Source organism: Mya arenaria, chromosome 6 (assembly GCF_026914265.1).
Source record: "Mya arenaria isolate MELC-2E11 chromosome 6, ASM2691426v1".
NCBI classification, from domain to species: Eukaryota; Metazoa; Mollusca; class Bivalvia; order Myida; family Myidae; genus Mya; species Mya arenaria.
The window spans coordinates 20,228,540-20,252,075 of NC_069127.1; the positions used below are offsets into that span (position 1 = coordinate 20,228,540).

Here is a 23,536-nt window from a genome sequence, read left to right on the forward strand (position 1 = left end):
TCATTTTTAGAAGCATCCTTATCATGTTTACTGTCTAACATCGAACGCGTGCAACATGAAGGTCAAAGTTATTTTGAGGCCCTTTGTACAATAACAAGCTTAACATGCATAATATTGTTCTGAACTATTCTTCATTTAATCACTAGTTTTCTCTGAGGTAATGTTACTACATATGTAACTTAAACCCGACGGATGGTTCCTGAAGTCCATCCTAATATCGTGTTGTTCTTCCGTTTCTGTAATAACATTAAAGTTAGTATCGTGAATGTGTGTATCTCATTCTGTTTATTTTCAGTTCGGGCCTCTTATTATTTTTGCACACGGCCTACTGATGAGTTTATTTTGCACACGGCTCTCTTTGTTCGTCTGTATATAATGCATTGCAATTGTCGTCCGTCGTCTTAAATTTGTAACGGAACGGCTGAATTCAAATAAAAGGTACTTTTTTTCTTATTTGACTATTTTTAAAAGTTGTTGTTCTTTATGCAATTAAAATAAATTAAAAAAAATTAAATAAGATCTATGAGGTTTTATGGGGTTGAGTGCAATGCATCTGAACGCAATCAACGAGAAATGAAACAACTTCACATATTTACCGAGTAGTAATTAAAGTATTTATTTTAGTTAATTAGTATGTTTAATGAATTTTAAAAACATATAATAAAGTATTTATGTCTTTGTTTGATATTAATTAGATGTATATTTAGACCAATGACGTCAGAGCCAATTGTCTTATCGTCTTAAATCATGTGACTGAAACTTTAAACCACGTGTCTAATATCAGCCAATCAAGGCACTCCTACTCCATTACTCTTCGTTCAGATTCAAAGCGGAACCACGCTAAAATTTTTGGAAAACCACCCCCTCCTCTCCTACAACGTAAGACATTATTGGCTCACCTCACTTTTTGAATTAATTTTATTTTTATTTTCTTATTTCTTTTGTTTTTATATTTTATATTTGTTCTTATATTATGGCTGTTTTTTAGCTGTCAAGATATGAAATAATAACTTTAAACTTCCGGCATTCTAGAATAAATGCCCTTATTTCAATTCAAACAAGTGTTGTTATGATTTCCATACATAGTGAAACCAGGTTTTCCATTACTCCGGAAACAATAGAACATAAAAAATGACAATATATTAGTTTTCCGAAGCTTACATTTTTAAACATTTAAATCGATAACCTTCCTTTTTCTTTCGTATAATAATGCGGAAGTGGATTTAGGCACTGACCTACTGTAATTCGCAGTCCGAAAACACAGAGTGTAATGCGAGTATTATGTCCGGTGTTTATATTTATTTTAAAATCATGCAATGCTTAAGGCAGAATTTAACCTGTATCAAATAGTTAGCTTCTGTATCAACTCAATTTCGCAATATAATACGTTATGCACCTTTTCTCGCTGTTAAAGACTGATTTCTAAGAAAATTTTGCATTGATTGGCGTTAAAAACAGCTTTTTATTCGAAACACCTCGGCCATTTTCTTTCGAAAACACCCTCGTATGTATATGAACGGTTTACAATGTCAGACATCTAAACAGTTTAACTACACTGCACGTAGATCGCGTAGTAATTTCAATTTAGCAGTTAAACTTAATGACTTTTCTCCTGGAAATCATAATTGTTTATGCAAGAGTACACTTCAATGGCAATCAATTTAGACTAAGTTTTACACGTTTTAAAACACGTCAATTAGTTAATACTATTATCTAAAAAAAATCCGAACTTTTACTGATGTACCGGCATTCATCCGAGGTTATTTTCGATGGAAAATTGCAGATTTTATGGCATAATGTTTGAAAGCGTACTGTTCTTTTAGACAAACAGCTGCTTTAATGTATCGTTCTGTTTTTGTAGGACTCTTTAACAGTGAAGCAGGATGAAAACAATGATTCTGATCGTACTTGTTTGTTCTCTGGGTAAGTATATCGAATGGTACACCCCACCCAACCACTTTTAGGACGCTTGTTTTTGGACCATTTTGTGCAGTATTTTGGATGCCAAGTTTATTTACGACTGATCCACTATCCACCAAAACTCCATCTGGACTAGATAAGGAAATAAGCAAATATTAATGACAATAATACAAATAATAATAGTCAATATCGTCAAAATGGCATTATTTTGGAAGAATACATCCATACTTTTTGTATGGGAGAGGCCCTTCCAGCACATGCAAACCCATATTGTTTGGATCATAAAAAAGGGGCATGTTCCACGTTTTCTGACATCAAATCTAGGCACCGCAAATGGTCACGTATATTTATACAATATTGAAGGGAAAGCTAATTATATTGGAATATAAAATAGAACTCTGAAAAATATTTAATTTTAAAAAATGTATAATTACATTGAATGAAGGCGTAAATACGTCTCTATAATAACTAATCTAGGAAGTCTACGTGACCTATAACTAATATTGCAACTATTTCCTCGCCCGGCCGTTTGGTGTAGCTATAATTGAATGTAACCTTGTTTTGATGTGTAGGCCTGTGGAATTTTGAGAATCATGAAGTGCATAAAACCTCCAAAATGCACACTATTACAAGTTAGATCTGTGGAGAGTATTTATTTGTTTCTAGAATTTTTTGCATTACCGCATCCTTACATATACCTTTTCATGTACCCCTACCATAACGGCACTACACATTTATGTACGCCTTATTACGCGTGCGTTATAACAAATTGTTGTAAAACATGACCAGAGAAGCCAAGGTATAATTTAATTATAAGATAATCAAGCAATGTTGACATGCTTTATTCATTATTTATATTAGATGATATATCGAAGTCCAGCTTTTAAAACTAAGCGTTTTTCTGGATTCCGGTCAAACAATGGGGGTGACATACTCATACATTGAACGGGGAAAATGAAATATATGAAAAAACTCAACTTATTGTACGTTTGTGTTTATACACATTGTTTTAGTAAGTTGTTTTGGTTTAATGTGTATTGATTATTGAAAATTGAACTAACTAAGATCTAATCAAAATTATTGCATATTCATGTTGCAGTGGCTGTCCTTGCAGCACCCAAGGCAAGTAAGTACACATTTATATCTCAGTCTGGAAAAGTTCATTTTACACGCGTCGCCTCTTGTGTGCTATATCATATAAATCTCATATTCATATTTAATGCATGCCTACCATATATATGTATAATAAACGTTTATTTAATGATTTATCGCAATTGTTCTTGCGTTTATGCTGTATGAACTCAGTAGGGCACCTGAGCAAATTCCATGAAGCGCGCTAGCGCTTCTTGGTCATTTGCTCGCTTGCCTTACTACCGTAGATTATAAACCTCAAGCTATATATATATATATATATATATATATATATAATCTTAAGCAAATCAAAATCGTTTTCCTTAAAAAAAGATCTACAAGTTTGAGAACAAAAAGTGATATGAATGAATAAAATATATATTCCCACACATGATCTTATTAAACGCCTAAGAAAACACGACATGTGTTTGTTTCTTTTCTGCATATTTTTTTCTCTCAAACTTGTAGCTTTTTTTAAAGGAAAACTATTTTGATTTGCTTAAGATTCGATGGTTAAATATGCGAGATTTGAAATTTAATGCAGTGCATTTTTAATAAGTCTGTCCTGATAAAAGGACGGGATATACTGTTGTCTCTGCGCATATCAAATACTGTGCAAGTTGGAGGAAAAGGATTCAACGATTTAGTACATTACCAAAGTCTACTAGTTTGTAAAAGTATGCAAATATGCGTTTTGTGTTCACTCACTAGTATAAACGTATTGTTAAAATCCGTTTAAAACCGCGAACCGGATAATGACGATCAACATTTGTTACATTTTAATTGGAAAACTGCTTTTTTCTTGAAAGAACGTCTGGCATGTGCTGCGGGTGAATTAGGCTGCGCCGCCTACTGTGCTACTCGAGGGAATTTTCAAGGAGGCTGTTGCGGAAAAGAGTACACGAACTGTCACGGCACATGCTACTGCAACGGGGTAATTAAATTGAACACCATCTATATAAACACACCTCTGACAGCACAGATCACTTGGCTCGCAGGATATCATTAATGCTCTTGCTCGCATGTTTGGAAATATCGTATGGTTAAGCCAACGATACTTGTAAGTTGCGGAAAATATTTTATAAAGGTAAAACCAGGCGGTTACACAATCACAATCTCATATAATTTTAAAGGCATTATTTGTTCAAACTACTGATATGCTTTTCTCTTTCTTTAAATGGGCTCAAAATTAGTTTGGAATTATAGACTGCTTATTGTATATCCAACGGTTGTTTCTGTGACATACATGGTATTTTCTTTATTTAAGTCTGGCCTCGAATACCGTTGCTACAACTGCGACCTGTGACCTGAAAACAGCATGAATTTCCTAATGGAGTCATAACGAATAAATATCGTGACATAAATACTTCTTGTTTGGAATGTGTTTTGGTAATGATATATTATTGTTTAGGGAATAATGACATAAATACTTCTTGTTTGGAATGTGTTTTGGTAATGATATATTATTGTTTAGGGAATAATAATTGATTACAGCGCTCGTTATGCAGTGTTCATCCGAAGATGCTAGCAATGGGTCCAGGGCCGAACACACGAAATAGTATGATACTATTAGTTTCAATTCTAAAATTATTTTATAACACTGTAAAGAGTTTGGCTGCGTAGCAGGTGAAGGCCTCATCAGCCTGGATAAAAATGATATCGTAAATGTGTTCAAAACAATTAATTGATTTTTAAAATAGAAAATTGAAGGCCATCAGATGAAGCAATAATAACACAGCTTAAACAAATGACGTAACATGGAGTTAAAGGTTGATAGATCCAGTCCTTGTGGAATCTTGAGAACAGACACACGAAGGTTAACATAACAATCCGCTGGTGTTCCTTGATTACCTTACATAATCATCACAGCTGCCCCCGATGACCCCTCACCGTGCATGGGGAGATATGTTCAAAGTTTTTAAGATTTTGAGTTTATTTCTGTTCATATAAGGGAGGTTTCAAAACACAATTTGTAAGAGTTAGTGTAGGCTACTTTATGCACACGGCATAACTAAGGAGTGTATACATTGTACACATTTAAAATGGCATGTACAATAGCACAAGTGATTTATGCAATTATTAGCGAGCCTTTAAATACAATTTTCATATATATTTCGCAAACGGCGTTGAAACTAAACTGCAACTTGTACGTGTAGCTTATATTGCTCCAAGTGGAAAATAAATTCCTCTAAAATACGCCATTTTGGACTAGCAATTGTTAATTGTTCATAGGAATATGGCCCCAAACCCCATGCCAACTCTTTAAATAAAATAATTTCTGTTTCGAGGGAGGAGCGCAAGTCAAAACGTTTCGCCCCAAAAAGTATGCCGCCTCTAATGTCAATCCTCAAACAGCCCCTGGACCGGTCAGATTTTGGTGGGTAACGCTGGTTGCAGGGTCTTTTTAAATTATATTTTTCGGCTGAAGGCCGCTAAACCTGCATACTTTTATAACCGTAAATCGGATAATACCCTCGGAGATCGACATAAACCGCAGCGGTGTATGAACTGCGGTGGTCAACGACTTCAATTTCATTAGCATCTTAAGGGCGTTTTTGTTGGTAATAAACTGGTTTCGGTTTTATATCGGTTTCACGAACTGTGTATTTGTTGTTACAGTTTCAAATAAATCCCAAACGAGTTTCAATCGTTTTTTTTTTAACGAAAACCGAAACCGCCTTTTGAAACTATCGAAACCCTTACCGGAGGCGGTTTCATCGGTTCGTTACATCCGAAAACTAGTTTACTTCGAAAACAACATGGCGGAAAGTGATCAACCACGTTTGTTGAAACTCAATCTTTTTCATAACAATGCCTTAAAATGGGCAAATGAGCTAAATGAAAAGGGTTATATTTGTAATTGTGTAGTTCAGTAGCTCCGCCATGTTGTTTAAAAGGTACACAAAACCATGCACTTGTTACTTCAAGCAAAACTATCAAAACCGGTTTCGTAACTGCTGAAACCATTGAAACCAAAACTGAAACTGGTTTGGTATCAACAAAAACGCCCTTAATTACCTAGTTACCAATTCCCTCTAAAATTTATAAAGCTGTGTTCTGCATATTCAATATGATATGCAGTAATAAAGTGCGAATTAGCTGTTTTTGCAAAATTACGATGCTTTACTCACAGAAAACGCATTATTTTATTATCGAGGCGTTAAAAAACAAAATCAGAATATGCAAATCGTTTCGAAATGAACGCGTACTGAATCCGAATAAATACATGTATATACATATATATGTTTGTGTTTATATTTAGGCCTTAGGATTCGGACAGGTTTATTTCCCCAAATAAAAAAAGAACTCGTAAACATCCGAACAAAAAAGCATTGATCGTAATGAAAATGCAATTAAATGCTCAATAAGCGTAAGATATCAAACTATTTTTAAAGGAAATTATGATCTCTCACTCGGTCATAGTTATGCAAACTTTGAGCTTGAAAAAAGAAGTAAATGTGATTGAACCAGTCTTTTTCATTTCATACACCATACTGAGCGCGTGAATGCCGGACACCAAAGTTTCATGAGAGTGTGACGAAACTGCGTTCGGTAGTTTTCGTCATTATAATCTCGCGCTCAGTATGGTGTTTGAAATTAAAAAGACTGGTTCCATCACATTTGCTTCTTTTTTCAGGCTCAAAATTTGCACTTTTGAAAGAAAGTAGTACTAATTGTATACGCGCACACGTAGCCAAATAAAACCAAAGAACTTGTTAACATCCGAACAAAAAAGCATTGATCGTAATGAAAATGCAATTAAATGCTCAATAAGCGTAAGATATCAAACTATTTTTTAAAGGAAATTATGATCTCTCACTCGGTCATAGTTATGCAAACTTTGAGCCTGAAAAAAGAAGTAAATGTGATGAAACCAGTCTTTTTCATTTTTATACACCATACTGAGCGCGTGAATGCCGGACACCAAAGTTTCATGAGAGTGTGACGAAACTGCGTTCGGTAGTTTTCGTCATTATAATCTCGCGCTCAGTATGGTGTATGCAATGGAAAAGACTGGTTCCATCACATTTGCTTCTTTTTTTCAGGCTCATAATTTGCACTTTTGAAAGAAAGTAGTACTAATTGTATACGCGCACACGTAGCCCTAATAGGGCTCTGCCGAGCTTCGCTTTTTGTGGCGGATCCGTGGTCTAGTAGCAATACACACATGACTGTCGCAGGTTCGATAACCTGCCGCACAACTAAAAAATACTAAATAAATCGTCTTCTGCGAGGAGGTCTCGTGCGACAGTGCTATACCACAGGTGCACTTTTAAAGATAGAAGTTCTAACCAGAGATACATTCTGTTGGTGCCCTATGCTCGCAAAACCTTAATTGTCCAGCAATCTTATCGGAGCACTCGCCGAATGGGCCATGCCCAAGTGCGAGTATAAATAAGCATACACACTAACGCTTGATCGGTACCGTGTCCATGGCCTAATGGTTAAGGCATCCGCCTACGTAGCGGGAGGTCGTGGGTTCGACCCCGGGCCACTTCGTACCGAAAGACGTTTAAGTTGGTACAAGCAGCTCCCTTGCCTGGCGCTCGGCATTTAAAGGGTAGTGCTTGGGAAAGTGGTGTACTCAGTACTGGTTCAACCCGGGAAAGTTGTATCCTGTGTATCGGTGCTGTACACCGAGCACGTTAAAGAACCAAGAGGTCTCTTCGCAAAGAGCTAGGGTATCGCATCCGGATCTCTTGTATCTCACTTTGTTTCTTCAAGTCTTCCAATGTCTGGATTTGACTGCAAATTGCCATTGCTGTCACTTCTATCTCAAAACACTTTAGAGCGAGTGTAATAATCCATATTCTTAACATATAGATAACTGAGACACAACACTCTCGTTTTATAAATGGTACCTTTTATCATACATCCCCAAGCTTCTATATACTATACAAAATGACATACAATCATATAATCATACAAACCTAAGTTAGCATTAAAATGTTCATACTTTATAAACTTTGACAATAAACACAAATGATTTTCACTCAAAAGCTGATAGATTTGCCTTATTAACATGACCACAAAATACTGATTATCACTATCAATGCCCTAGACTTTGAAAAAATCAGGGTTAACACTACGCTCAAGAATGATCATAAACATGTATCATGTATGTACTGAACTATTTAGTTTGTGCTGGTCAATCTCATGACCTCTGTAACTTTTCTGTCTTTACTGTAAGCTCCTTTGACTAAATTGGTCATTAAACATTTTTGTACGAAAAAATATTATTCAATTAGATTGTATCAGTTTTGTTTTCAACAGCTCTTTTGGTATCTGGTAACAGCTCCATTGCAAAGTTTTAATCATCCACAGTTACATGAATGCGTTTTCAAATGTCTTCATTCTCATTCTCTGTGGACACCTCAACAGGAAGGTCACCATGGAAGACGACCTCTTCTACAATAACCTGTTCAACTACAGCCGCATGTGAAGCCTTGGCGTGAGTGTGTTGGTGTTGTCGCATCTGGCTTTTTCTCCTGAAGGGTCTTTCACATATTTCACAAACAAATGGTTTAATATCAGTGTGAGTGAGGGCGTGACTTTTCAGACAACCTCTTGATTTAAAGCGCTGACCACATACCATGCACATGAACTGCCTTTCACCAGTATGAATAAAAAAGTGCATTTTAAGTGTGTATTTATTACGGAAGGACCTCTTACAAACCGAACACTTGAATGGCTTGGAACCGGTATGGATGAGCTCATGATCTTTGAGATGCCTGCCAAGTATGAAAGCCTTCCCGCAAGTAGCGCACTGGAATGGTCGCTCACCTGTGTGAGTGCGCATGTGGCGACCTAGATCCCTCTTTGTTCCAAGACATTTCTCACAGACCCCGCATTTATATGGCTTGGAGTCAGGATGATGCTCTACGAAGTGCCGCTTCAGTTCAGCTTGACTGTAGAACTCGTCCTCACAAACATGACACTTGGAAACTAAAATTAATATCAAGTATTATAGTAAAGATTTCCTACATGTGTATATACAAAAATCCACATATAGTAAACGTAAGTAAATCAAATTATGGATGTCTGGTAACCCCACAAATTGCGAACAAGACAGCAAAAATAGAACATGTCCTCTCTGATTTGACTTGAATTAAAGAACTTGATCAAAAACTGCAATAACTGTATCAGTTATATATTTTAGTATTCAACATGCACTAAAAATAAACATTATGGAAAAGCAAGATATGTGTGAATAACAATTTAAATCAAGTTATACTGCTGCTATCATAAGTGTGATATCTATATGTCAAAATGTGTGACATCTATTATAATTTATTTGTAATTCAGCCGAGTTATAAATACAAACTGAACATCATTTCAAGATATCCAATTGAACTAACCTGTTCTTGTATCTACATATTCTCCATCATCATCGGGATCTGCTTGGTAATTTGTCGTGTCTATAGATAATTCCGAACCAATAACTCCCATTTCAGCATTCAATTCACCATTCTCATCATCACCTACATTATAGTCTGCATCACTGTCACCTTCCATTTCATCATTTACCATCTCAGTTTGTTTTTTATCAACAACATCATCACTCCCTTCAAAGTTTTCCTCTTTAATTTCTTTCACAATCTGAATATCATCAGCTTCATCAAATGTGTGATCCTGGTTTTCATTATCTGACTTACTAGTTGTTACATTTCGTTGCCCTATTCCAGTTCTAGATGTCTGTGGTCTTTTTGATTGCCTGACTGGGGACACCCCTTGTGTTCCGTCCATGTTGAAGCTGTACGGTGCAGATCTTTTACCTCGTCGAGGTGAGGTTTTAGATTTTGGAACAAATAATGAAGGCGACTTCATTTCAAAGTCTTGTTTTTTCTTGTTGCTGTATAAACCTGTTAGTGGTTTCCATTCTTTTGCTGAAATATATATACACAATTGAGTTTACAAAAGTATATGTAAGTTCATTTGCAAGACTAGGGCAATTATGGATTTATCGAAGGATTTAATTCACTCTTGTAGACAGTTAACTATTTATATCATTTTCGCATGAAAAAAGATCACATTTAAAGTTCTACATGTAGTATCATTTGATGTGTACTGAAAAAATATGGTGACACTTAATTAAAAGCAACACATTACAAACAAAGATTTTTTGGCCTTCCACTTCAGATTTCAGTTGTTAAGAAAAGGAATAAAAAACATGGACTACATAGTTTGCTTTTGGTAATTTTCTGTTATATTTGAGTAATCAGCAAGGAATACTTTTTCAAATGTCACCAAAACTGTTTCATGTACAGGGCGACACAATTACTGACTTCAGTTACAAATCGGATCAAATTGATAATACGACAATGTTTATTGTTTGTTGATTTATATTAAAAACATTTTGAAATATAGACACAGTCTCAAAACTTTCCGGACAACCCTCGTACATTGCCAAATCATTTAAATCAATCTAGTTGCCACTACATCATGTATATGCAAAGTATGATAGTGTATATACCAGTTCTATCAAGCTGACTTTGAAAAATCATGTAAGGAAGCCAAAAATGCTTACATCTTATACAGTGATCCAGAAACTCAGTCCTAAAATTGTCATGATCTTTTAGGAAGCTTTCAGCCACATCTGAGCCAAGATGAGTAAGTGTACCATTCTCCACACTGGCTGTTAGAAGAACAGAATCTTCACCACCAATCTCTGACAGCTGTACAATCTGTGGGATAAAAGAGATTTGAAAAGCATTCTGAATTTCAAAACCACAAGAACAATATCATTTCCCACTCTGGCTCACTTATAAAGAATATACTTCCATAATTTCAGCATTTTAATTTTAGAGAAATACCAGGTAATAGGAATCAAAATGTGTGAACTTATATCTCCATTTGTAGACAAATGTTTCACATAACATTTTACAGTACATAACCAAATAATAAAAGGACAATTGTTTATTTAGTGTATGCTAGCAATTTAATTCCCTAAGTGAGCACTAAAGGTTTTATTTCACGAGTGGCTTTGCCATAGGTGAAATATTTACTTGAGGTGTTCATGAGGAGAAATGTATTGCAATCTCACACTGAAATAAACAATTTTCATTTTCATGCTTGTAATTTGTTAAAAAAGATATTTCATTCAAATTTAATGGGAAAACAGCGCGAAAATGAAGCAATACTGTTATACTGGAAAAGACGTGCTTACCAGCACTATGTGCGCTAACGTTTGTTTTTTGTAGTGAAATGGGCTAAAATGGTACAAAACAGTGACATTATATTTAAATAAACTAAAACAGTGAGTTTATCAGTATGTAATCCACTGTTACTTTTCAGTAAACCAAGCATGAAATAAATTGTTCTAATTATAAAACTCTACAATATTATATACTAAGCTACATCATGTTAACTTAATACATTTGTATATATATATATATATATATATATATATATATATATATATATATATATATATATATATATATATATATATATATATATATATATATATATAAGAAACATACAAGATGATGGATTTGTGCCTTGAGAACTGCTCTCATCACAGTTTTGTAGCCAGGGACCTGGGACACTGTGTACATGTCAATGGGTGCCTTTCGGGATGCCATAGATAATGATGTGTGTACCCTGAAAAAAAAGTCACATCTGTTTACAATCTTTAGATCTGTATCATGTATGAAATTCCATAGCAACTGACTGTTAAAGAGTTTCGATACCTGCAGTTGTGAGTTGCGCAGGTAGGGTGCTATTTGGGAGGATCAGCAGACAGCACACACAAACTGGAGCTGAAGGGATGAAGCAACACAGCCAAGAACCTTGCACTTATCAGTTAAAACTAGCCCCAATAATAGACAACAGGGAAACAGTTTTGTCACCTGAACATTTTTTTTAACAGGTTGTCAATCATGATTATAATTATATGTTGGCACAATTTTCATTACAGTAAACCTTCCAATGGGAAGTTATTTACAAGCATTAGCCATTGCTATTATGTCTGGAACCCAATACAAGAAAATATTGTATGCAGTTATTCTCCACAGAATATGATTAAAATTATAATAAAAACTTGTTGACTTCCTCCTTGATGACATCACCAATGAAGGGGCATATACCGTCTGGTACAGTACGTGGAGCGCACATGGGTGGAGGGAAGTCTGTGGAAGCCAGAGAACTGGTCTGTCTTTAGAGAAACCGTGCGCACAAACAACGACGTAGAGGGTTGGCACCAGGGACAGCAGAGCCAACCAGTGCAGCCTACCGTTCTACGTTCTGGTTCCACTCCTGCAGACCGAAGCGGAGGACGTCAGTATCACAGTCTGACTGATGTCAGACAACCTTGTAACAGAGGCAAAAGTACAAGAATATACATGAGCGCCTCTTCGACATGTGGTATAAATATGAAGACGACAACCTCACAACATCCCAATTGCTCAGGGAAGCCAGTCACCTGATTGGTATGGGTCCAATCCCAGCATCAATCGAAAACCGCAGCGAAGACGATGAGTAGTATGACAATAAAATGACTAATTGTGTATTGTGCTGTATGTGGACAATATGTATTCAAGTATTTGTGATCTTCATGTTGATGATATGTATTGTATTTCATGTATGTTTCCATATTTTCACATGTTGTGTATTGCATTATGAATTATATGTATTACCATGTTTTATGTCCATATCATTGAATTTAATTTATTTATATAGTGCTTTTGTTATGACCATGTGCTTTGTATCATGTGCTTTATTATTATCATCAATTATTATTATTATGTGTTGTTAATTTATTGATTTGTAATAAATATCATAATATTTATGAATCCCTTGTATTTATGTTACAATCATAAAATAGCTACTATACTATTGTCATGAAGCTTAAAAGTCAATTTCTAACAGCTAATAAACTCTTTAAAAGTGTAGCAAATGTGTGAAGTCTTGCATTCAAATGGCGATAATTACTAGTTATTATCACCTTTCAGACAGTGTGTCATCACACAATAGCCACTATATAATACATATGTGGTTCACTTGGTCCTGAAATGGTACACTTAGGAACTGGTTCACTTGTGAAATGGTTCACTTCGTCCTGCACCTGCGAAATATAATTATGTGAATTCATTTTTTTGTACTTTCGCGTGTACTTTGAAATTTCGCCAACTCAAACCTGCTAAAAAATCCCCCTGAATACCACCAAAATCCCCCTGAATTTTCAGCCTTCTGAACAAATCCCCTGAATGATCTCCAGGAAATATGACATGTATGTAGAATAAATTCATAAAATTTGATCATCCATACTCTACTAATGGATTATTAAGCTCTCCAGTATGTTCGTAAAAACGCGTAATTAAATTAGTTTTGTTGTTTATCAGTGTTTATTTAAACAAATAACAATATTTACTGTCTGTACCAGGTATATTATGCGTTTGTCTACGAACATATGTGTTAAACAGGCTAAAATATTGTATATGTTAATAAATAACCATACCTGGGTTAAAAGAAATGTTTTGTAGCGACTGATGACATGAAATGTACTGTAGACAATATTTCTTTTTCGGACTAGAAAGTTTCGGATAAATAATTTCTCGACTTTCACGTTGTTATTGTATCGAGGTTAAAAACCACTAACTTAAAAGATAGTGCAAGAGCGCGAATGCTTTGACTGATTTCAAACATTATTTGCATCATCATCATCATCATCATCATCATCATCATCATCATCATCATCATCATCATCATCATCATCCATTGCATTCATTACTCTCAACAGAGTATACTATACTCACAATATGTTTAACAGAAGGGTCAGACTATAAAAATCGCTCGTGCTAGATACATGTAGGTTCATCCCAACCCAAGCTCAGCGGTTTTTCAGAAACGTGGTTTACCTTTGTTTTTCTAAGATATAACATGGTGACGATCAGATCTACTTTTTTAAACAAGATGACCCGTATGTTTTTATTTCCAGGCCACCCAGTTTATTGTGTTTTTCTTTTGTTATTTATGTCGGGAAATAGCTCATTGAGCTTATATTTTTTATCTATCTTTGAATACTGCCGAACCCCTCTTTCGAGTATTACTGGCAGGTGCGCGTCGGACTGTTAGTAAAGTGAAAGAAAGAAATAAAAGATAACATTGTGGGACATGGAATAGAAAAACAAAATCCAGTCATGGTTAAAACTAGTTAGTCGTGAGAACATTTTTAAAAAGTAAAATATGATAGTACGTAAAACTAATATTGTAAGCTTGACACTGCCTGTTTGAACCTATCAAGTTCTGTTGCTGGCAGAGTTGCTACATTGACGGGCAGGCTATTCCAAAGAACTATGCTATGGGGGTAAAAGGACCACTTGTGATAATCGGATTGGACTTGGATTTGCTGAAAGCTATGGGGATGAACGTGCCGGCTAAGTCTGACAGGCTTCTGGATATAGGGTGGAAGGTTAATGGCCACGATGTTGTGTAAGATTTTGAAGAACATGATGAGCCGCATGTCATTTCTGCGATATTCGAGAGACCGCCAGCCAAGGCTGTTTTGCATCTCAGTAACACTTGCAAGAGGGGAATAGTTGTATTTAACCCAGCGGATGGCTCTTCGCTGGACCATTTCGATTTTATTTTTATTTGACTGTGTGTAGGGGCTCCAGACTGTTGATGCATATTCAACTTGCGGGCGAATTAGGGTTTTGTAAGCCATAGCTTTCACAGATTCATTTCTTGTGGTAATGTTACGCTTAAGAAAGCCCAAGGTCTTATTGGCTGTTGCTGTTATTCTTGTAATGTGGGAGTTGTATGAAATATCTGATGAAAGGTCTAAGCCGAGATATTTTGCACAGGGGACAGGTTGGAGTGTTTGACCATGGAGTATGTAATTGTGCTAAATGACTTTTTTGTTTTTGGTGATGTGGAGTACTTGACATTTAGAGGGGTTGAACTCCATGTCCCAATCTCTCTCCCATTGTTCCATACATGCCAGATCTTCCTGAAGCATTTGAGAGTCAGACAGTGAATTTATTGTAAGATAAACTGCCGTATCATCGGCAAAAAGTCGTATTTGGGATTGTACTGTAAGGGGAAGTGTATTTATATAGATCAGAAAGCAGAGGGGCCCAAGGACAGAGCCTTGGGGCACACCTGAAGTGACTGGTACTGCTCTTGATTGATCGCCCTCTAGGACAACTGTTTGGTTTCTACCAATAAGAAAAGATCTAGTCCAATTAAGAATCTGGGATGAAACACCATGTTCCTGAAGTGTATATAGAAGTTTAAGATGGTTAACTTTATCGAAAGCTTTCGAAAAGTCTAGCAATATCAGATCTGTCTGTTTCCCTTTTGCCAGATTATTAACAAGAAAGTCTGTCAATTGAAGAAGCTGCGTTTCACAAGAACGCAGTTCTCGGAACCCATGCTGGAGGTCGTAAAGAATTTTGTTTTCTGTAAAGTGAGAAGATAGGGCAGACGCAACTATATGTTCGAGAGTTTTGCATAAGATACAGGTCAAAGAAATTGGGCGGTAATTTGCTGGGTCAGTGATGTCTCCCTTCTTAAAAAGAGGGCAAACAAATGCAGAAGTCCAATCAGATGGGATTTTTCCAGAAGACAAGGACTTTTGGAATAAGACTGACACAACATCAGCAATTTCATGGCTTAGTTCTTTTAAGACAACAGGTTTAAGGAGGTCAGGGCCAGAGGCCTTCCCAGTGTTAAGGTTTTTGAGAAGTTTTAGAACCCCATTTTTGTCAACAACTATGTCCTTCATGGGGGTGTACTTACAAAACTGCAGGGGGTTTAGGCGACGGAGGTTTTGAAGACATAACTGTTTTAGAGACAATGGGGAAGCTGGAGAGAAAACAGATTGGAACTGTTTGTTGAGGATGTTAGCCTTGGCAGTGTTGTCTGTTTTCAAAGTGCCAGTTGTACTATCCATAAGTGGGGAAGATACTTGTGAGTCTTGCTTGGAGTTCTTTATTAGATTGTACAACTTTTTAGTAGAGAATTTGCTCTGAACTCCAGGTTCCAAATTGTCACAGTTTGAGATATCCAATATATTTTCAAGGTATCGGTCATATGACTGCTTTTTTATTACCACATACGGTACCATGGTATCATTTTTTTTTAAAGTGACACTTGTGTTAAATATCACATGTGAGACAAACATAAGATTTGAGTGATAAACCTTAAACTACTATATAATAATATATTAATTTCTGATAACAAGATTGTAACTGTGTATCTAGTAGCTAAAAACACACCAATAATTAATGACTGGTGGGTCCTAAAAGATTTATAGTGATCAACTATTGTCTCATAAGGTAGAAATACTGTGTTTTCTGCACTTTTCTTTCAAATTAAACACGGTATCCATCGTAAGAATAATTGTTTATTTCATTGGTCGTAACTTGTGGCTTCTAGAGCTCAAACAAGCCAATTCTTGTCAACGCACAGATAATACACGACAGACAATCCAACTTCCACCATAGCTTGCTCAGACGAGCTTAAAATGTCAAGTTATCAGACAATGTATTCATTGAAGGTTAATATGTGCTTTCATGTTTTCTGCGCCTATATAAAACTCTATACACAATCACATGACATGAATGAATAGACCGCTTCGGGTATTGAGCATCAACTTTGTTTTTTGGGGGTAAGATTGAGGTAATGCCCATTTTAGGTATAAGAAATTTAATAAAATCATACAGAAATGCACTCTGGTAAAAAATAAGAATTTAAAAATATTAAGATCTTATTGTTAAAATTAACAATGTAAAAAACAGCTTTGTTAATGTATGAAGATAAACTATTTTATGATCTGCCCATATGACAAGTATGTATAAATAAAAGAAGTATAGTTAAAACTGTTGTATAACAAATTTTGTAATTACATGTACATGTAGTACTGCAGATAAAAAGCGTGTGGATGTAACTTCCAGAGTATCTAAGGGGCAAAGTATAGTATGATGCAAACAAACTTCATATTTTAACATAGCATATGATATGAGTACATTAAACAAATTATTAGCCTTTAGGAATGTTTTTTTTTTTTAAATTGGCAGCTAAATGGCCAGTATCATTTATTGTTTTATCTGTACTCAAATCCTATGCTTTGCTGTATTTGGTCATTCAAGTCAAATTATTATTATTTTTTATATTTTTTGCCTATATCAGCCTATATTGTACCCCTTAAAAGACATGAAAGTTAACAACACACATAAGGCACAAAGTTTATTTATACACAATGGCATGTTACCATCAATTGAATGTCCATGTACATAGAAATTCATGAACAATGCATATACAGGGAATTTCCTAATGGACTAACCACATGTTTTAACCAACAAACACATAAAACAACCTGCATAATCTCCAAATGGTCCTCTATCCTCATACTAAGTTGATGGCTGAAGCTAAAACATTCTAACTGTATGTAACCACTACTTTTTCAGCCTCATTTGGAGATTCACATATGCCCTCATATACGACCTCTTCCATCACTGTGACTGTATTAGGATGATTCTTCAGATGTTTGCGAAGGTGAGATTGTCTTTTGAAGGCTTTCTCACACCGATGACATTCGAATGGCTTCTCTGACGAATGCACAACTGAATGAGCTTTCATATCACCTGATGTCCTGAAACAATTGCCACACACTTGGCATATAAATGGTTTTTCACCAGTATGTATATATGAATGTGATTTGAGAACATGTTTATTTCTAAAACGGCGCTTGCAGACCTCACATTTAAAGGGTTTAAGTCCAGTGTGTATAAACTCATGATCTTTAAGGTTTCTTGAGTGTCGAAACCCTTTTCCACAAACTGAGCACTGAAAAGGTCGCAAGTCAGAATGAACGTTCATGTGTCGTTCCAAATCTCGTTTCGAGCAAATGCAGGTACCACAAATCTCGCATTTGTAAGGCTGCAAGTCTGGATGGTACATGGTGAAGTGCGATTTCAGATGTGCGTCCACAGAGAACTCTTCCCCACAAACATGGCATTTTGTTACTGAAAAATAAAAATACTGTAAAATAGGATTTAACAAGAATACGCAGGAGCCAACACCTACACTCTTATTTAATTTTTCAGTAAAAAAGGGGGTATAACTCAACAATTATTCAAGCGAGAGTTATGGAACTTGCTGTACATGTGTGTGCTATCTTCAACAACATCTGTACCAATTGAAATTTTACCGTAATAACTTGAACCTTTTTTAATAAAACAAAGTGTCAACTTTTTGCTCATGAAGGAAGATGATACCCACGACGACGCCAAGTCTAAGTAAATTCAGCAACATTTTTTCCCGAAGTGATAGATGATTTTTAAATCTGTCAGTTCTTTAAGAGAATAAATTATGTTTCATTAAAGCTTACTCTGTAAAAATTGGCTTATTCGTGACAGCTGAAGAAATATACTTCCACAAACTAGAGCTATCACAAGAGTAATAAATACTGCAAGATGCCACCAGGACTTAGGAATGATAAAAATTTCACCAATCTTTGTTTTAAAAGCATTTACATATGTAACTTGCAAGTACATTATCTGAAAAAGCGAAAATTATCACACTTTTTTGTGTCGATCTATTAAAAATTGTAATGCTAAAAACAAAGTCTCTTTCTGGCATGTACCCATGTGTAACATTCTCTAATTCATCTACAATTTTGGTTTCAAATTTGTTCAAAAAAGGGGCATAACTCTAGAAATAGTTGCATAAGAGTGATCTGACAGCATGAGAGGAAAATGTTGTCTGTCATTCATAATATATCTGCGGAGATTTTTTTTTTCAGTTTTGTACCTTCTTGCAAAAGTTTTTGCATTGCTCTGATGATGACATTGGATATCTGTCATACAACAACTGCTCTCTTTGTCTGTAGATTCTATAAAAAAATTAAAACCCAACAAACCAAGTTACTGGACAAAATCCAACAACAGGCCACATATGTTCTTACATAAGATTTACAACACAAACATTACTCTTTTTAGGAGGCTCCCTAAACTCCTCTTCACCAGCATCTTCGTCCCATGATTTGGAATCATCTAGTGTGTCTCCTGTAACATTATTTGCTGCATCATCAGTGTTTACATCCATTTCAGAACCAATGTTGTCGATCTCACTACTTGGCTCAGTCTTTATACCATTATCTTCATCACCAAAGTCATCATCACTGTCTCCGCTAACATGTTCCTTATCTGTGTCACCTGACTGATCATCCTCTCCAATATTCCCCATCTTTATGCCTTTGACTGCAGTTGCCTTGTCATCATTAGGACATTCAGCATTTGTCTTTGATCTATTTGACATGCTTCCCTTTGCAGTACCTTTCACTTTTGCGAGACACGTTCCGTCTGGACGGTAGTTGTAAGGTGCGTACCTCTTATTATTTGTCCTCTCACCGGAAGTCAGTTTTATTGCCTGTGATTTTGATCTCAGTCCAATGTTGGTGCGCAGTTTACTGGTATAGGGCCTCTTTTTTTGAGCTGCAAAATATGATGAATGTAGCAAATTATATAATTAAATAAATATTAAATCTGATTTGGCATCCTTTTTTGAAATTTTGTTAACAGTAAAATAGATCTGCTTTAAAAAATATATACATGACTTACATTTAAAATATCATTGAGTTATATAAAAGAATACAGAGCGCAAATCAGTGGTTTACCACACTAGAAAAATTTAGAAAGCAAGAGATTTTCAAGAGGATGCCAAGGGGCATAACTCAAGAAAATTATATATCAATTTAGCTAGAGTCATATGCCTTGCTACATGTAACAGTGTGCCTATATCGTTAAGAAGCATGTATTAAATGTTTCATGTGAATTTTGCTGTCAATTTAATGTGACTATTGCCCCCAAATTCATGAGAAAATTGCAGCCAATTCATGCGAATATCGTGGCGAACATCAAAGCCTTGCTAAACTATGTTCTTTTCTTAGAAAAAACAACAGACAAGCTAAATTGCTTAACTCTTGCCCACCTTGTATACAATGGTCCAGAAACTCTGTCTTAAGATTGTCATGGTCTTCAACAAAGCTTTCAGCAACATCTGAGCCAAGATGAGTAAGTGTACCATTCTCCACACTGGCTGTAAGAAGGACAGAATCTTCACCCCCAATCTCGGATAGCTGTACAATCTGAAAGTAGCAAGCAAGAGCAGATTATTTAAAATATATGAAAAGTCTTATTTTGACTTCTAGAAACTATTTCAATGAAGATCTTAAGGTTATATTTTAATAAGTTGGATAAATAAAAAACAGTTGTGGAAACGAAAAAACAAAAACTAGTGTTGCAAACTGTCTCTACAGATTTTATTTTTTCCAAGTTGTTTGTTTAAGTTTCAAGTGCATCTTCTTTCTGGTTAGGGAAATTTATGCAATTATCTTGAAGCCAAGACTTTGTTACCTTGTATAGAACATGCTGTGGAGCTTCAGTGCAATTCAATCAAAGGGAATTATCCGATTCTAACCATAAACACATGGTATATATAATATCATGTTGAGTTATTTGACATATAGTTATATAGTAGTACATATTTCATGAACAATAATGATATACAAATTTACGATAAACAATATGAGGTCGGCTCCACGGCCCAGACTTTAAAAAGTTCAAAGAATAAGACTTGGCTTTGGTATAAAAATAGCCCAAACTTTGAAGAGAATATTAAAGTAGGGAAAAGATTCCAATGAAGCATATATAGTGAAACTGGTAGTTCTTGTTTCAGATAAGATGTTTCAATACAATGACTGTTCACTGTAGTGAAGTTGGCTCTAAATCATGAATCCAAATTTTCCAGTTCAGCTATTTCTAAGTTATTGCAAAAAAAAGAGCAGCCTAATGGTCCCATACCAGATGATGTATTTGCGCCTTTAGAACCGCTCTCATCACAGTTTTGTAGCCAGGGACCTGGGACACCGTGTACATGTCAACTGGTGCCTTTCGGGATGCCATGGCTGCATGTACGAATATCTGAAAAAAACAAAACAATAATAGTTAGTATAACTAAACAAACCAGTGACTTTTTCAGAGAGATTTGTTTTCCCATTCATAACTAAGACCTTGATTTCTTTTTAACAAATCCAGGCACAAGTGAAATAGTAGCTAAAGAATTTCTGCTTACACTGATATTGGTAGTGACCCAGCCTGTAAGCTAAAGAGATGCTCCTATCAAAACTCAGAAAGAGCTTCACATTTATATAAAGCATGCTGTAAAAATTATTGGTTAAACAATACAAGAGTTAAATTTTACATTTAGAGTTCTGAGGTACAAAGGTGTGCAAGGGTAAAACATATCTTATGTATAAAGTAACTAATTACAGTAATCCTATTCATCAATTTTATTCTTCAAAGCATTGACAAAAATATAAGCGACATGATTTTGTTTGATTATTTTCTGCTTGAATAGTAAAAATAAATAAATAGTAAATTCCAGTGTCATTTATTTAAGAAAATATTGTTGAAATCTCATTATGTTTAAGTGATGGAAACCAATTTATCTGTATGCATGTCTAAATTACTTCTCTAAACCTTTTTTAAACCCTATATTGTTGCAACAAAAACCGAGAGTGTAATCTTAATTTAGGGCACTGATTGAAAATATGAAGAAAGTATTGTTTTTTGACTGGTCAAATAAACAGGCACTTGAAACTTTTCTTCTAAAAAAACTTATAAAGCAACAATCATGACAGTCTGAGATCTACTGCTATCCATGATCTACTCCTGGAACAATGGTTTTATAAACTTTGTGTATCACAGATGTACAGCAAATTTATGGCAGGAAATACAAGGCTATAAACAAACAAAAACATTTTTGTTAGTTTATGCACATAGTATACTTTCACCTCAAAAAGTTAAAGAACATCAAGGAACAACAATTTGTACATACTGTTTTATAAGTAAAAAAATAATGAATTTAATAAAAATGAATCAGTTTTGTGAAGTTAATATTTGAATATTTATATTGTAACGTGCGACTTCAAACAAGGCCAACAGATTCCTTCAGAGAAAAGCATGCCTGACCCTGAAGGGGTCCACTGGTCTTTTATATACAGAAAATTCTCAATCCACACAGAACCCAAATACCTGTGATATAAATAATCGCTGCAAAACCGAAAGTAGGGTGTTTTTTATGAATCTACTGCATATTTTAGACTGTTAATTGCCATTTGTATGAATATGATATATAAATGAATACATGTTATGTGTATGGGGTGTACATAATCAAACCAGTGGTTCATTTAAGCCCGCAGAACATGCAGAGGCGGTGGGCGAGGTAAGACATATCGATATTGTGTAGCTTATTGTGGAGTTGCAGTAATTGAAAAATGGGCACATTACTAAATAAGACATAGCTATAACATTCTAGTGTTCCGTGGTATACTTCTTTTGCACATGACATCCCTCCTTTCATCAGTTGAATGAACATTTACCAGCTTGTTGTCCATCGCCAATTTGTTTTCAGCAGAGACGGACAGGTGCATGTGGAAATAGGGTACCGTTTCAGAAGATTTCGCAAAGAGGGTACCGATATGGATATGCACCGTGATTTTGGCAGTTAGTTTGTATCTATACAGTATTATGGCTGGTTTACACAATCTTAATATCATTAGAAATGTCTATCTCAACAAATGATTACGATCGCTTCATTACTCACTCAAATAAATAAACCGGTTGGTTTCACTTAGAAACTCTTAAGCAAAGAACACCGATCTCCTTTCTTTAATTTGTTTAAAAAGTTGCCTTACTTAAGTACTTAAGTTACTAGACCTTTGTCCGAAAAACAGACAAAAAAAACAATTCGGATAGTTTAACGACTAAAAGTATTGTTGTCAAAATTTTAAATGTGCCATCATTGGTAGATCTCGTCTCAAACGATAATATCTTGAAATTAGGGTATTTCAATGAAATACATTCTCGTTCACCAGAGCGATGATGCTATGTGTTCCACACCGTAACGTTTATCATTATCAAACCTTTCATGAATGAGAATGATGAATTATAAAAGCGCACTTTTATTTGTTCGGTTTTTATTTCTTTTACGTGTTTACGTTGAATGATTATATTTTTTCAATCATTATTGCACATTCTTCCGTGAAAGCGTTAAGGGGAGGGCCGTAACTAATGTTGTTGATAACTTGTGGCCCGACCCTTTTGCATACAACTTTGATAACATTTATTTCAAACTTTTCTATATATACATGTATGTAAATATTTCGACAATTGTAATAATGTTTATAAATATGCAATAGAATATTATTAAACTGAAAGCGTGTGAATCAATGTCCATGACTTATTTCGCACAAAAGTTACCGAACTGAGTTTAGTTACCGGGTTTAAAATCGCCCAAGTTTACTTTTATGCCAATATCGGAGAAAAAGTAATAACTTATTCATGAATACTCTCTAGATAAATGTATAATTTCTGACAAATAACGGAAATTGTATAAATTATCTTTGGGGAGCACCCTGTCAACTTTTGAAACCATTTAAATTTCGGTTCTGAGGCAGGGGCGAATGTTAAAAGGT

At 35.2% G+C, this 23,536-nt stretch overlaps 3 protein-coding genes across 7 annotated transcripts; 1 reads left to right on the forward strand and 2 right to left on the reverse strand.

The window, feature by feature from the left end:
• The first annotated feature begins 335 nt into the window (after nt 1-335).
• LOC128237497 (defensin gallicin-like) lies at nt 336-4,415 on the forward strand. 2 transcript variants are annotated; one of them, XM_052953077.1, is made up of 5 exons: nt 336-438; nt 1,862-1,923; nt 3,020-3,046; nt 3,861-3,985; nt 4,319-4,415. In XM_052953077.1, the coding sequence occupies exons 2-5, from the start codon at nt 1,884-1,886 to the stop codon at nt 4,355-4,357; spliced, it is 231 nt and encodes a 76-aa protein (XP_052809037.1). In that variant the 5' UTR covers nt 336-438; nt 1,862-1,883; the 3' UTR covers nt 4,358-4,415. The 2 variants fall into 2 exon arrangements, with proteins under 2 accessions (XP_052809037.1, XP_052809039.1); XM_052953079.1 differs by lacking the exon at nt 336-438 and adding an exon at nt 823-879.
• Nucleotides 4,416-7,904: 3,489 nt separating this feature from the next.
• On the reverse strand, nt 7,905-13,601 carry LOC128237494 (zinc finger protein 771-like). 4 transcript variants are annotated; one of them, XM_052953073.1, is made up of 7 exons: nt 13,511-13,601; nt 12,998-13,117; nt 12,141-12,363; nt 11,535-11,655; nt 10,580-10,736; nt 9,411-9,938; nt 7,905-8,997 (listed from the first exon to the last, which is right to left on the reverse strand). In XM_052953073.1, exons 4-7 carry the CDS (start codon nt 11,634-11,636, stop codon nt 8,393-8,395), a joined length of 1,392 nt encoding a protein of 463 aa, XP_052809033.1. In that variant the 5' UTR covers nt 11,637-11,655; nt 12,141-12,363; nt 12,998-13,117; nt 13,511-13,601; the 3' UTR covers nt 7,905-8,392. The 4 variants fall into 4 exon arrangements, with proteins under 4 accessions (XP_052809033.1, XP_052809032.1, XP_052809034.1 ...); XM_052953072.1 differs by having other exon boundaries at nt 11,745-12,363; XM_052953074.1 differs by lacking the exon at nt 12,141-12,363.
• A 3,107-nt stretch (nt 13,602-16,708) lies between these two features.
• LOC128237496 (zinc finger protein 721-like) lies at nt 16,709-22,798 on the reverse strand. The gene is made up of 5 exons (XM_052953076.1): nt 22,666-22,798; nt 20,862-20,981; nt 19,990-20,146; nt 18,990-19,493; nt 16,709-18,023 (listed from the first exon to the last, which is right to left on the reverse strand). The coding sequence occupies exons 2-5, from the start codon at nt 20,961-20,963 to the stop codon at nt 17,437-17,439; spliced, it is 1,350 nt and encodes a 449-aa protein (XP_052809036.1). The 5' UTR covers nt 20,964-20,981; nt 22,666-22,798; the 3' UTR covers nt 16,709-17,436.
• Nucleotides 22,799-23,536: the final 738 nt, after the last annotated feature.

What these genes read in the sequence shown, in the direction of transcription:
- LOC128237497 (XM_052953077.1), top strand. Translation starts at nt 1,884, where the DNA reads ATGAAAACAATGATTCTGATCGTACTTGTTTGTTCTCTGG. An exon ending in CGTACTTGTTTGTTCTCTGG is followed by an intron (nt 1,924 to 3,019) that starts GTAAGTATATCG and finishes TTCATGTTGCAG; the next exon opens with TGGCTGTCCTTGCAGCACCC. An exon ending in CCTTGCAGCACCCAAGGCAA is followed by an intron (nt 3,047 to 3,860) that starts GTAAGTACACAT and finishes TTTTCTTGAAAG; the next exon opens with AACGTCTGGCATGTGCTGCG.
- LOC128237494 (XM_052953074.1), bottom strand. Translation starts at nt 11,636, where the DNA reads ATGGCATCCCGAAAGGCACCCATTGACATGTACACAGTGTCCCAGGTC. An exon ending in TCTGGATCACTGTATAAGAT is followed by an intron (nt 9,939 to 10,579) that starts GTAAGCATTTTT and finishes TATATATTTCAG; the next exon opens with CAAAAGAATGGAAACCACTA. An exon ending in ATATGTAGATACAAGAACAG is followed by an intron (nt 8,998 to 9,410) that starts GTTAGTTCAATT and finishes TATTAATTTTAG; the next exon opens with TTTCCAAGTGTCATGTTTGT.
- LOC128237496 (XM_052953076.1), bottom strand. Translation starts at nt 20,963, where the DNA reads ATGGCATCCCGAAAGGCACCAGTTGACATGTACACGGTGTCCCAGGTC. An exon ending in AGGCGCAAATACATCATCTG is followed by an intron (nt 20,147 to 20,861) that starts GTATGGGACCAT and finishes TGCTACTTTCAG; the next exon opens with ATTGTACAGCTATCCGAGAT. An exon ending in TAGGGAGCCTCCTAAAAAGA is followed by an intron (nt 18,024 to 18,989) that starts GTAATGTTTGTG and finishes TTTATTTTTCAG; the next exon opens with TAACAAAATGCCATGTTTGT.